General features: G+C 37.7%; 1 protein-coding gene across 2 annotated transcripts in view; it reads left to right on the top strand.

The window, feature by feature from the left end:
* Positions 1-12,885, top strand: part of MDFIC (MyoD family inhibitor domain containing) — a 51,672-nt gene that overhangs the window by 2,988 nt on the left and 35,799 nt on the right. The window contains exons 2-3 of one of the 2 annotated variants that reach the window (XM_086747610.1): positions 1,072-1,111; positions 10,719-10,850. In XM_086747610.1, coding sequence (XP_086603736.1) covers positions 1,090-1,111; positions 10,719-10,850 — 154 coding nt within the window. In that variant the 5' untranslated portion in view covers positions 1,072-1,089. The remainder of the gene's footprint in view (positions 1-1,071; positions 1,112-10,718; positions 10,851-12,885) is intronic. The other variant, XM_086747603.1, reaches the window with a different exon arrangement.

Raw genomic sequence — 12,885 nt, 5'->3', positions numbered from 1 at the left:
ATCCTCCAAACAGGGAAGTCTGTCTGCCTCCTGAGTCCTGGTCTGTGAAGATGAGACTTAATTATTTTTGCTGTTTACAGCTACAACTTTGTTTTCCAGAATTCTGACAGCAGTTTTAAAAGTCTCTGAAGAACAGACAAAAACTGTAACTTTATTCATAACTGGTTAACTGGAGCAGAGCCTGGTAACACAGTTGTGCAACTGTGGATTAAAGATGCAGTCTTGTTTTCATAACTTGGAAAATCAATAGCTATGTGAAATCAAAGTTGAAGACTCATTTGAGAAACCAGAAAGTATCTGTAGCTAAGTGAAAAATGTTCTGGCAGGGAGACATACTAAATTGGCTTATACTTATCTTATTGTTGGGAATTTTTTTTTTTTGTTGTTGTCTTAGAGAATGACTCATAACTTCTAAACAGTAAAAAATAATAATTAAAAAATAGATACAGAAGACGAAGCATGCAGAATTGAACTGTTGGAATCATGTTTTTGCCAGAAACATCAGTGTCTGTAATACATGTTTATTTTCAGTGTGTTATTTTTCTCTGTCGTGATCAGGTGGCCACACTGGTTAGATTCTGCATGTAGGCCATACATCAAAGTTACTGATGTAAGTCAGTGAACTAACTAGCCTGAAGGTGACCTCATTCTTACAGTGCCACTTTAAATTGAGATTTCACTGTGAAATGAAGTTGAATGTGATTCCATTTTGTAAGAGTTTCAATACATACTGTTCTTGTTACGAAAAGTAAGGAAACAAATATAGGTCTGTCCACAGACAAGTTACATGCAGAAAATCTGAATGACACAATTACAGCCGACAGCTGTTGAGGTGGAGGATTATTAAGTTACTTTCTTAGGGATCAGTAAGGTACAAACAAGTGCCATATATTGATTCAGGTTTTCTCACTGGCCACACCTTTCAAGACACACGCTCAATTTTAAAGCATATGTATGTTCATAGAAAGACAAGGCTGTTTTTTGTACAGAATTCAGCATTCAAATACACAATTTTTATTCTAATGAACTTAGATTTAAGGATAACTGTGGATATTTGTTGCTTTTTTCTAGCCTAAGTCTGTTGGGGAAATGGGGGTGGAAAGAGGAAGAGGTGAGTTCATAACATTTCCAGTCTATATTCCAGCATTTCTGTTGTCAGCTTTGCAGTGTGTGGTTACAGGGTAAGGTAGTCCAGATATTCCAGGACTGAAGATCTAAGATAATATGCCTGGGACTTTCAACACCCCCTACTCTTTCTATACTACCCTCAGGACATCCAAAAGTCCACTGACTTCTCTAGAATTTGGCGATAATTTTAGAAGCTGTGGTTGAAATTCATATTATTTCTGGAAATAGGCTAGAGGTATTTGGAAAAATCTGCAATAATTTTAAATAATTACTACTTTACTTAAAATCACATCATCATATTTATGTGATGACTCCATATATTTACAGTGAGATACCAGAAATCTGTGTCCACCTAGGAATAGAGATTCCTTAAACAGAAAAAAAGTCTGATGTTGTATGTGTAATAAAGTATTAAATGCGTTGTAGTGAGAAAGAATTTTTGATTGGTAACAGCATACTTTATTATGCTTTCTGTATTTGTTTAACTGGTATGGATACCTTATATCCTGAGAACAAACTTCCCTTCTTCTGTAGTTCTGTGAGGTATCATAAAAAAATCCAGGTTTTCAAAGTGCTCCTTCTGCTTGCTGTTTTATACATTCAGATGCTGAAGCCAAATTGTATTTTTCCATGAAAGGAAAATAAACTTCAATTGAATTTTAAATATTGAACAAATAGCTATCCCACAACCTAATTAAAAACAAGACAAAAGTAATAAAGCTTAGGCACATTGCAGGGATATACATTGATTGTAGATACGGTGAAAACTGTGGGTTGAGACGTAGTTTGGCCTGCAGATGTGACTTGCTCTGGCTTTCGCAACTTTAAAAGAATTTTTATGTGTTACTTTAACCAACATACTTTCTCAGCATCTCCCCCATCATTATTCTTCCTTGTTAATTCATTTTTAATTAATGTATAAATATTAGAAAGATTATTGGACTTTGACCTTCCACAGTAAACATGCTATGAGAGCAAATGAAATTATAGTGTCTTCTTTTATGGCAACATCAATACTCAGTTTCAGTCTTTAAACCATTATCTGTGCCAATGGAGTCTGCTGCTCTAAGGTACAGTCTATAGGATGAAAGGTTTAACCTAATTTCTGCTAGCATCTAATTTATTTTTTCCACGTTCTTTCAAAAGTGTAGCTCTACTCATGCATCCTTGTCCAAGATCCTTGTCATACCATCTCTCTTCTCCTTTAGCTCCACAGGCCTTGGAATCAAATTATGACTACTTCTCCCTCTGTGCTGTGTAACGTAGTCAGTGAGTAGTGTCATCTCTATGTGCAGACCATTTCAGTTTGGCTGGTAGGTGCCAAAATAATGTCTCTGAGCAAGGAGTGTGACAATTAGTCACCGTTAGCCTCTCCACTTTAAGGAAAATGTTTCATGTTAGAGGCCATGTTGTGATTATTGCCTCTACTGTGGGTAGAGCTTTTTTCATTAAAACCTCTCCTTTTTAATAAACCATGGAGAGATTCAATGAACGTGGTACTATATTTAGAGAATCAGGCCACATTTTAGAAAATGAAGTATGGCCATCTATGAGGTATTTGGAATGCTTTTGCCTTTGCTTTTTGGTAACTAAATGTAACCTAGAATAACAAGTGAATAATTGTAGAATCATAGAATAATAGAATGGTTAGAGTTGGAAGGGACCTTTAAAGGTCATCTAGTCCAACCCCCCTGCAAGGAGCAGGGACATCTCCAACCAGATCAGGTTGCTCAGAGCTTCATCCAACCTGGCCTTGAATGTTTCCAGGGATGGGGCCTCCACCACCTCTCTGGGCAACCTGTTCCAGTGTTCCACTGCCCTCGTTGTAAAAATTTTTTTCCTAATATCTGATCTAAATCTATCTCCCTCTATTTTGAAACCATTACCCCCTTATCCTGTCACAACGGACCCTACTGAAGAGTTTCTCCCCATCTTCCTGTAGGCCCCCTTTAGGTACTAGAAGGTCGCAATAACGTCTCCCTGAAGCCTCCTCTTTTCCAGGCTGAACAGCCCCAACTCTCTCAGCCTGTCCTCACAGGAGAGGTGCTCCAGCCCTCTGATCATCTTTGTGGCCCTGCTCTGGACCCTCTACAGCAGGTCCATGTCCTTCTTGCGTTGGGGGCTCCCGAGCTGGACACAGTACTCCAGGTGGGGTCTCACCAGAGCAGAGTAGAGGGGCAGAATCACCTCCCTCAACCTGCTGGCCATGCTCCTCTTGATGCAACTTTCTCAATTTAGAAAGAAAATACATAAAATAATAATAAAAAAATGTATTGCGAAATTGAGACTGATAATTGCACTTCAACTATAAGAACTTTTAAATAACTTTTTAGATGATGGAAATCTAGAGATTTTTTTTTTTTTTTTTTTAGTGGGCTGGGGGAGGAGGATGTAGAAGTCTAGTGACTGTTCTCTCTTCTGCAAAGCATGTCACTGTTGCTGGATGGAGATCCAGTTCTGATTTGGTGTCTGAAAACGCCATATTCAGCAACTAATACTTCCACCCAGAAAAGTACAAAAAGCACGTGCTCCTTTTCAAGAATGTGATTCAAACCTCTTCATGTTTTCTGTGCTTAACTGTTTTCATGATGAGGAGCCCTAAAGGAACGTGCAGACTAGATGAGATTGGGTGACAGAAGACTTACTGCGGGGAATATTTGGACATTGTTGAGGCAACAGCGATTACTATCACCATAATTATTGCACTTTACCAGCAGCGCCTCAGTGTTATGAGTAATGTATTTTTATTTTAACGGTTAACCAGTGCACTCAGATTGCTCAAACTTACCAAATACTTCCTCTGTTTTTATGTTCCCACTTGCAATCTGACAAGAGTTGAGTGAATCCGTTCATTTGTTTCATCGCTGTCTGTCAGTACTGAGGCATTTATTGAACATTACTGACTAAAATACCTGCAACTTTCATAAGTGTCTAACTCTTATTTGTCATAAAAATATACTTCTGCTTCCAGTTTCACATGCATGCCGTTCCACTAGAGTGATTCACATCCACATGAGTATGATAGACTTGTATTTCAGAAAGTTGACTGTAAATGTCTTGCATCAGATTTGAAATACTTTCGTTCCATCTCATAGGCTATTTTTTTATCAGAATAATAATTGTCAAATTCTATTCCAGGCCCTCATAAATTAGATTTCTCTTTGTTTTAAACACTTGTTTTTCCTAATAAGTAGCATCCAGCGAAGAGTGTGTTTTGCTGGTGTTTTCATTTGGATCAGCAATGCAGTTTTGAAGTGAATCTCCTGTTTTCCCCTACTTTGGTTTGCATTGTGGAGTGATCCTGGGGAGTGACCTGGAGAAGATTCCTTTTGGACAAAATCATCTAAAAGATGCACTGCAGGAATGTGCTTAATGCACTCCAGCCACTAATAAGCCTTCAGTCTTTGAGATTAAATCTGAGAATTAGTCCAAAGCAGAAAGCCCCTGGAACACGTGTAATATGGAATGTGTCCTTAAAATAAACTCTTTCACTGTACAGGCCCACTTTTATTGGCCTGTGCTGTTGCTAATGCAGCCATAGCCACTGAGTATTGGCGCTTACATGAAGCTAGTTTTGTACACATGTGAAACATTGTTGGATGAATGACGTAAGTTCATAACTGACTGCATGACAATTAGTGTGATTATTTGTGAAAACAAGTTTTCACTTATGTATTTGAACTTCTTAATACTTTTAATAGAGCAGAGTACCTGTTTGCATGTTACTATTAATTTTTAATTTATCACAACTGAAATTTGTCCAGGACTGTCAAACTTGTTGTACACTCGTAGTTGTTCCATAGCTTGCACCTGGAAAATTCTGTGTAAGAGCTTTCCAAGAAGTTCAATTGAATTGCTTTAATTTTAAGAGACTGATTTTTTCAGTGTGATTTTTGAGGCCATTGGAAGTTTCAATGAGATATTTCAGTGAAAGCCACTGAAATGAAGTAAAAACAAATTAGTCATTTTAGTTTTAAAACAGTCAGACATCTAAATGGAGGTTTTAATTCCATAATTTGTGGATTATCAATATTAATTAGATTGTATAGTCAGTCATTAATGAAGTTAGATCATTTTAGTCAAATTGTGAACTGAAATAGGCATTCTGTTACACGAATAGCACAGTTTAACTTACTTGTTATGTGAAATTCCTAAAAGTTTTAGACATTTCATGAAGTAGTTGGTGGGTGTTACTGTTAATGGTTGCATTGTAAAACCTGGTATTATCGTGGTTCCTTTGTGTTACTGTTGTGAACAGTGGAATTTTCAATAGGAAATACCATCCACAGTTGTTCCTTGCCAGCGAGGATACTAATGAACAAAGGAAGTGTTAGAAATGCAGTGTTTGCCACATGCTCTTCAATCCCTCCCCACCACTGTAGGCTTGAGACAGAGAACCATTTTGTTATCTTTGCTTTTGGAAACATTCTTCAACTTTTTTGTTACTCATAGATCTACTTTTGTGTTTGGGTTTGGTTTTTTTTTTTTTTCCATTTTCTAATTTCTCTTTGATTTGAAGGGCGGAATTCCATTTGGGATGGTTTGAGCTTTGCACATGTATGTTTAAATCTGCATCTGCTTGTTCAGGGATTACTCAGGCCTTCCAAGGATTCATGTTTATGTCCCAGCAGCTGGGTTACATTTAGATGCCTAAATAGGCTTTGCCCTGTGCTTCCATCATTCCTTCGCCCTTGAACAGCAAAATGGTTGGACTGTTCCTGACTCTGCATTTTTGAGCATCACAATGACTCCACTGTGCCAGTCCATTCTGCGTGTCTCTTTCTCCTTAATGAGAATGATGCACTCGGGTTTCCAGAAGCCTTTCACAGGAGTTACTTTTGCTTTACTTGTTATTTGCTGTGGTCCACCACATTTGTTGGTGAACAGAAAATGAATGTCTCATAGCAACAAAGCCTTCTATTGTTGCAGCAACAGGATTTTAAACTCGTTTTGCATCCACGGTGTCCCTGTGTCAATAGATAAACTCTAAACCTGTTTCTCAAGTCCAGTTTGTAATGTTGCTAGTCAAGCACTTTTATAGTTCACATGCTTGGAAGAGATGGCTGAGTCAGCATATAGGCTTATGTGTCATCTAATGAATACAAATCAGCTGCCAATAAGACACTAAGGATGTGCAAGCCACTTAGTGTGGACACTTGTTTCCATTTTTCTGGCGTGTTCAGAGAATGAATATTACATAGTTACTGATACATTAAGGTGTGATGCCATATTTGAACATAAAGATCCATTTCTGAGTAAACTCAAGAGATGTAGCAGGATGTGTGGGGCAGCTGCAGTGTGAGTGTACAAATGGACAAGCACTTGGGGTAGACAAGTTGGTTATTTGTCAAAGACTTGAGCTCTTTGAGGTGTGTCCTGCAAATGTACATCAATTACCTCTCTTTTTTGCATCTTCTATCAGTTTTGTGTATTAATTTGACTTCACTCAATATGCTTTACATTTTCATAGAGAAAGATAGAATAAATATAGCTCTGAAAAGAGGGATGTTCTAAGAATTTTTCAGGAATTAGTTTGATGTATATGCCAGCAACTTTGTAAAGGCATAGAAGATAGGATTGGAAGGAATCTGGAGGGATCTTCTTGCCTAACTATTTCTTGACAATTCTGGATTCACTACACAGTTAGAGTTTGTGCCATACTTACCTTCAGGATAAATCACAGGGTTTTCTGTATGGGTGAAACTCCTGCAGGGGTTTTGGCTGGAAGCTCTTCAGCCCAGGGACGGCTGTTAAGTTTGGAGAGGTACACAGCCGCACAGGTTGCTGGTCTGGGGCTGAACTGAAGACTATGCTGCTTTTGTGACGTGACCTAGAGTAACTTACTGTGGTTTTGAAGAGAGATTGGATTTCTGCCTCAGCACTGCCAGACTCAGAACATAATGAGTCTTTTCTTTCCGTTATTTGAACTGCTAGGAAAAGCATCTTTTTTTCTTCTTGGCTGTCAGTTTTGGAGGTTAGTCATATGAGAGTGGAGGAGTATTCTAAAGGAAGCGGAAGCTAAAATACTAAGGAAGTATTGCATAAAAATTTTTAAGGTTAAGCTTGATTAAAACAGAGAAGTGTTATACATTTATTTGAAGATGCAGTAGAAAAAAGCCATACCTGTCTGTGGCCAGATCCAGCCGTTAGTATTTGTGCCAACTGTAGGTTTTATTAAAGCTGCTCTGCCACAAGCATGGCATGTCAGAGAAGATTAAGGTCTTTGCAGATTCTTACTGGACTCAAATGTGTTATCTTTCATAAACTACTCATCACTATTCTTGTGCACCTAACACAAAAATGATGGCATCAACAAAACACAGACTCAAGAGTGTTTTTGAGACTGTCTTCATCTGTGATTGGTTGTAGTTGGTATGTTGTAGTTGCATCTCTAGAATTAAAAAAAAATGTTATGATCCCATCATCAGCTGTTTATTATAAGGGAATAATAAAGAAATTACTTTGCACTAAAACTGAGGCCTGGTGCACATTCAAGAGAAAAAACAAATAATGAATCAAGACACCAGTGTTTGTCTATTTTCAGTGTTCTGATGCATCAGAAGGGATGTATGAAAAAATCTTAAATAAACGTAGCTTAAGGTCTACTTTTTCTAAAGCCCCATTGTACTAAGTCTGTCTGGGATGGAGTGGATTTTCTTCATGGCAGCCCCTGTGGTGCTGTGTTTGGGATTTGTGACTAAAGCAAAGTTGATGGCACACCAGTGGTTTGTCTGTTGCAGAGCAGCACTTGCACAGCATCAAGGTTTTCTCTTTTCCCACTCCACTCCTCCAGCAACTGGGCTGGGGGTGGGCAGGGGGCTGGGAGTGGACAGAGCCCAGACAGCTGGCTTAGGTTGACCAGAGGGATATTGCATACCGTATAATGCCGTGCTCAGCAATAAAAACTGAGGGGAGGAGGTTTTGGGGGAGGTAGACATTGCTTAGAGACTGGCTTAGGCATCAGTCTACTTGTGGGAGGTGATAAGTGATTGCCTTTACATAATTTGTTTTGTTTTTTCTTCCTCTTCCCTTCACTTATTAAACTGTATCTCGACCCATGCGTTTCCTCACTTGTGCTCTTTGTGTTCTCTCCTCTCGCCCTGCTGGGAGTTGGGGAGGGAAGGAGCGGCCATGTGGTCCATAGCTGCTGCCTGGGGTCAGCTCACCACACCCACAGAGCAGCATCTGCCAGGAGATCAGCTGCTCCAGAGGGTTATTCTGGAGGGCAAAGTAAGATACCAAATACATGTTTAATGGTGTAGCTTTCTGTTATGCATATTCGTGGGGAAGTCTTCATGTGAGTTCAATAGATCAAAGAACAGATACTCAACGTTCATTGTTGTAAATGTCCTATCAAAATTGTTTGGTGTTCAGTTGCAACATTGGGGTTTTTTTGCTTCTTAATAGTGTCTCTTCTTTCCTGTTAACTGTTAATATAATCTACATGTTTTTGACTGGCTTTTTACCGTATCCAGCTAGAATAATAAAAGTAAACATGAAACATGTACAACCTACATAGTTAAAAAAAAAGACAAAAAGATACAGAACCAAAAACAAGCAGAGGAATGAAAACTAAATCCCTATGAATAATGATAACTGACTGTATTCTGCAGTCCTTCAGATTTCTTATATAAACATGTAATCTAGAACACTGAGGGACCCATAATACTAACATTAAGTGTTTCCTTAGAGCCGTTCATTGTTTACTACATGAAATAGTAGAGTTCTGCAAAGTCATGTCGTATACAAGAAAACTGTATACAGTAACTCTGCAGTTTTCTACTACCAGTGTCAGGTAGATGATGATGTAATCTTGGGTGTTGTTACTGCAGTAAAGTAATGTAAGAGCAAAATCTCTTAAAATAGCTCATTCAAGCTTACTCTATGTGGAAAGCAGAGTGCTTTTACACTAGCAGTCTTAAGGACACCACTTATTTTCATTCAGTCTATTTTAGGGCACTTTTCGAACACTTTTGAAATACAATTGTACCTAATATCTAAGTGCACAGGCAAAATCATCATACTTCAATACAGCCAGATTTGTATCTGATAGATATCAGGTAGAAGTAATTTGTATCTATTGTCTGTCAAAGGGGTTGAAAAAGTCTGGGATTTTTTTTTTGATAGGATGAGTATTTAGGTGAAATTAAGTCATCAGGGCAAGATGCAAAACTCATTGTAGTCAGTGGATATCTTCCCGATCGCTTCAGCAACTTCATGGCAATCCCAGTGAAACAGTTCATCTCAGGATGGGCTTTTAAGAAATATTAACAAGTTGTTGAAGAATTGGTGGTGGGAGGGAGGTCTAAGAGAGAAGTACCACAGAGGTAGCTAGGGTCAGACATTTCAGAGATGGAAATCAATAGAAGGGAAGCAGCAGTGCTTGAAGCCACGTGCTACTATACACACAATATGGCATTTATTATTTTGAGTGATGTTCAATGCCTCAGTTTAAGAGGGTGGATAACAAAGGTAGAAAGTTAGGATTTAAAATCAAACTGCTCTTGGTTTCATAAAGAAACTAACCTTTAATATGTCGCAGTAGCAATAAGTGATTTTTTTTTTGTGTGTCTCAGGACTGGAATAATTGCTCTACTAGAGGATATGATATCATTACATTGTGATAAGTGGTTTATAAACACATTCTTGTTTGAAACAAGTAAATAGAGCTAACAGACTTTTCAACAGTTGCTCGTTTAGATTTACTGCAAATATTAAATATTTCCTTGAATGCCGGTAGGAAAAACTTGTAGCAATCAAGAACAGAAAGATTTATGTGTGTGAATTTGACTATTAAAATATTAGTGACAGCGAAAATGAAAGCTGTCACTTACCTTGGTTTGAGAAAATACAGGTCTGCGTGTGTTAACTGTCAAAATCATCAAAACAACAAAATCTGCTCTCTTGTGAAATAAGCTTAAGAATCCCTCAAATAAACTTACCATGAAAATTTCCCTACATCTTGTGTATACTTGGAAAGAAGAAATAATTTTTCCTTTCATCATAGGCTAAATGTTGACTTTTATTCAAGAATGGCTTTTAAAAGGCTGATTTTCTTTTTTTTTTAATGAAAGATAAGTAATTGTGTTATAATAAATTTTCTGAATTTCTGTACTAATAAGTTTTGAAGTTTCAACAGTATTTGTCTTTAGTTGTATGTTCAATTGTAAATAATAGAGAACAGACTTTTGTAGAATTTTTGTGGCTTTTATGTGGCAGAGCCACATGTATGTGGGCAAAAAACAATGTTTTTTGTGTGATAAAGCAATCCAAATTTTTATTAAAAAATTTTGTGGAAGGTAACTGAATATAAACAAACTCAACTGTAACTTATTACAAAAGTTGCTGGGTATTATTTTGCATAGTTAAGCACAATGTGACTGAAAGACTTTCGTAAAGAGGAATTATTTTGATCTGGACAAGAAAACAAATGGAAAATCAACTTTATTATGAATTATTTCCAAGGAAACTACATGAGATGCTAAGACAAGTTATATTGTATGCTCTCTTGTTTTTAATTTTTGAAATTTTTGTTCACATGGGGGAAAAATACCCTAGATACTAATACCTTAAAATTTCTTTTGACGTAGAAAAAACTGACCAAGAGAATACTGCAGTAGCAGATAAAGACATAAAACAGCCTTCCAGTAGCCAAAGTATACAAGCAGAGATACAAGATCAGTCCGTCTGGGGAAATCACGCTGATGGTGACCTCATCAGAAGTAAGTATTTCCAAAACAAATTGCTGTCATTTAGGCTTGCTTTCGCAGTGTAACAGCATACTGCCTGTTGGCTTTGTTAAATGTGTGTCAAATGTAATTGTGTTGCAACTGTAATGCACATCTACCACATTTATTTCCTGGAATGGCTCCTGTCAGGACGCATACGCACGAGTTCAAAGAAAGGTGGTATTTGAGTGGTTGTGCAGTATAATATACACCTCTATAGCCTCCACATTTGAAAACCTTAATGTTATATTGTCTTTATCATTCGTAATGGGATCTGTGTATTTAGTGGCTACATGAGCTGCTGTATGCAACTGTGCTAGGTGTCATCACCTTTGATTTCTCAGGTTATTAATTTAAGTGGCAGAGTAAACTATGCTGAAAGCAGTTGCTTCCAGATGCACTGAGTACTTGTCAGGTGTAAGTTTACAAAGAGTTCTGAATCCTAAAGCAGTTACTCCTTTCAAAACTAGAAGTATGCTGTAAGACAAGGTTTTAGACCTACTCTGTGGGACTGTGGGGTTTTTTTAAATTAATTTTTACAAGTCCACATTCCTAGTGTATGTCTTCAATGCTTTAAAACATAAAAAGGTATGCAAGATTTTTCTGTCTTGAATTGAAGATCATAGGCTGTCCAAAAGATCATCCACAGTTGCACCCTCCTGAGGCGAAAATATTTCTGTCAGCTGCCAGTGCTATGCTAATGCAACTTGAAGCTATGTGAATGCTTGAATGTTAGTTGCTCAAGGGAGGGGCAGCATGAGAAACTGTTCTCTAATTATAGGGTGCATTCAGAAAGCAAATGGACTAAATGGTGAGTCTTGCTCTAGTTCTCTGAGATTGTTGCGTGACCACACACTTCAGGGTCAGTCTGTCTTTACACTGCACACATACTGTACAATGTACAGTGGGGTCAATCCATATTTCTGAACCTGCTATTGTCATAACTGGTGATTTTCTCTGGAGCTATATGTTTCTTCTCAGTTTGTTGGGGGTTTTTTTTTGTTGGGTTTTTTTTGGTTTTTTTTTTTTTATTTTGTCTATACAATCAACTTCTGCACTTTGAAGTTCTTTTTGGAATCTTATTTAATTATTTTTTCCAAATAATGCATCCTGATCAATACTTACGCCCTTAATATATTGAATACTTATCTAGATCCTTTACAGGAAATTTGAATTTAGCAAGTCAGATGTTTATCTGACAATTTAGAAATAGTTCTTAAGAGCTATAAAGAAGGACAATTGTCTGCACAACTTGAGACTTTGCTTAATCCCAAAAGATTATTATTTTAGACCTAACTGTCCCTGGACAAGCAATTGATTTGTGCTTGTGTTGAGGATGTGGGAAAGTGCGTATGGCATCTACTGCTTTTGGAGTGGCCTCCTTTTCATTCCCTCTTACTAGAGGCTTCCTTATTCCCAGACCCATGGGAAAGCAGATTTATTTCATAGCAGTTAGCAGCATGCCTGTACTGTGGAGGAAGGGACTAAGGACAATAGGATGGTGCTGTGCTTCCTCTAATCTGTTCACCGCAAGGACATACTGTGCACTGGAGGAGTGGGAGAGGAAAAAGTAATTTTTTCAGCGTATAGTATAAATGGCAGCAGATTGTGCAAGTCCCTAGCAGCGAAGGAAGGGTAAAGGGACTTGACAGTTACATGCAGTTATATGTCTCTGTGATTGGGAGAGTTATCTGATTTTTTAAAAGTAGCAGGAAAAACAGCAAAGATAGGATGAAATTCTGAGGTAGGTATGTATGTATGATGCAGTGCTCCAGTGTGCACAACTGTGCCCTTCTGAAGTTACTAGTAGTTTTACTTTTGACTTTGTGAAAAGCAGCTTAGGTGAAAGATGGATGTTTATAAAACTCTTACTCTTAAGAAGAGTTTTATAATATAGTAGTGGCTTTTTTGTGAGACATGTTTGAGTAGCTGCTATGATGCAATTCTCTCTTTGTTTCAAATTCATGGTGTTTTTTAACCTTTAATGTTCCTGCTGCCAAAATCTTCTAGACGGAAGAAACAAAAATGG

The sequence above is a fragment of the Chlamydotis macqueenii genome, chromosome 1, assembly GCF_036417535.1.
Source record: "Chlamydotis macqueenii isolate bChlMac1 chromosome 1, bChlMac1.mat, whole genome shotgun sequence".
Classification (NCBI taxonomy): domain Eukaryota; kingdom Metazoa; phylum Chordata; class Aves; order Otidiformes; family Otididae; genus Chlamydotis; species Chlamydotis macqueenii.
This window is presented reverse-complemented; position numbering and strand designations above follow the sequence as displayed.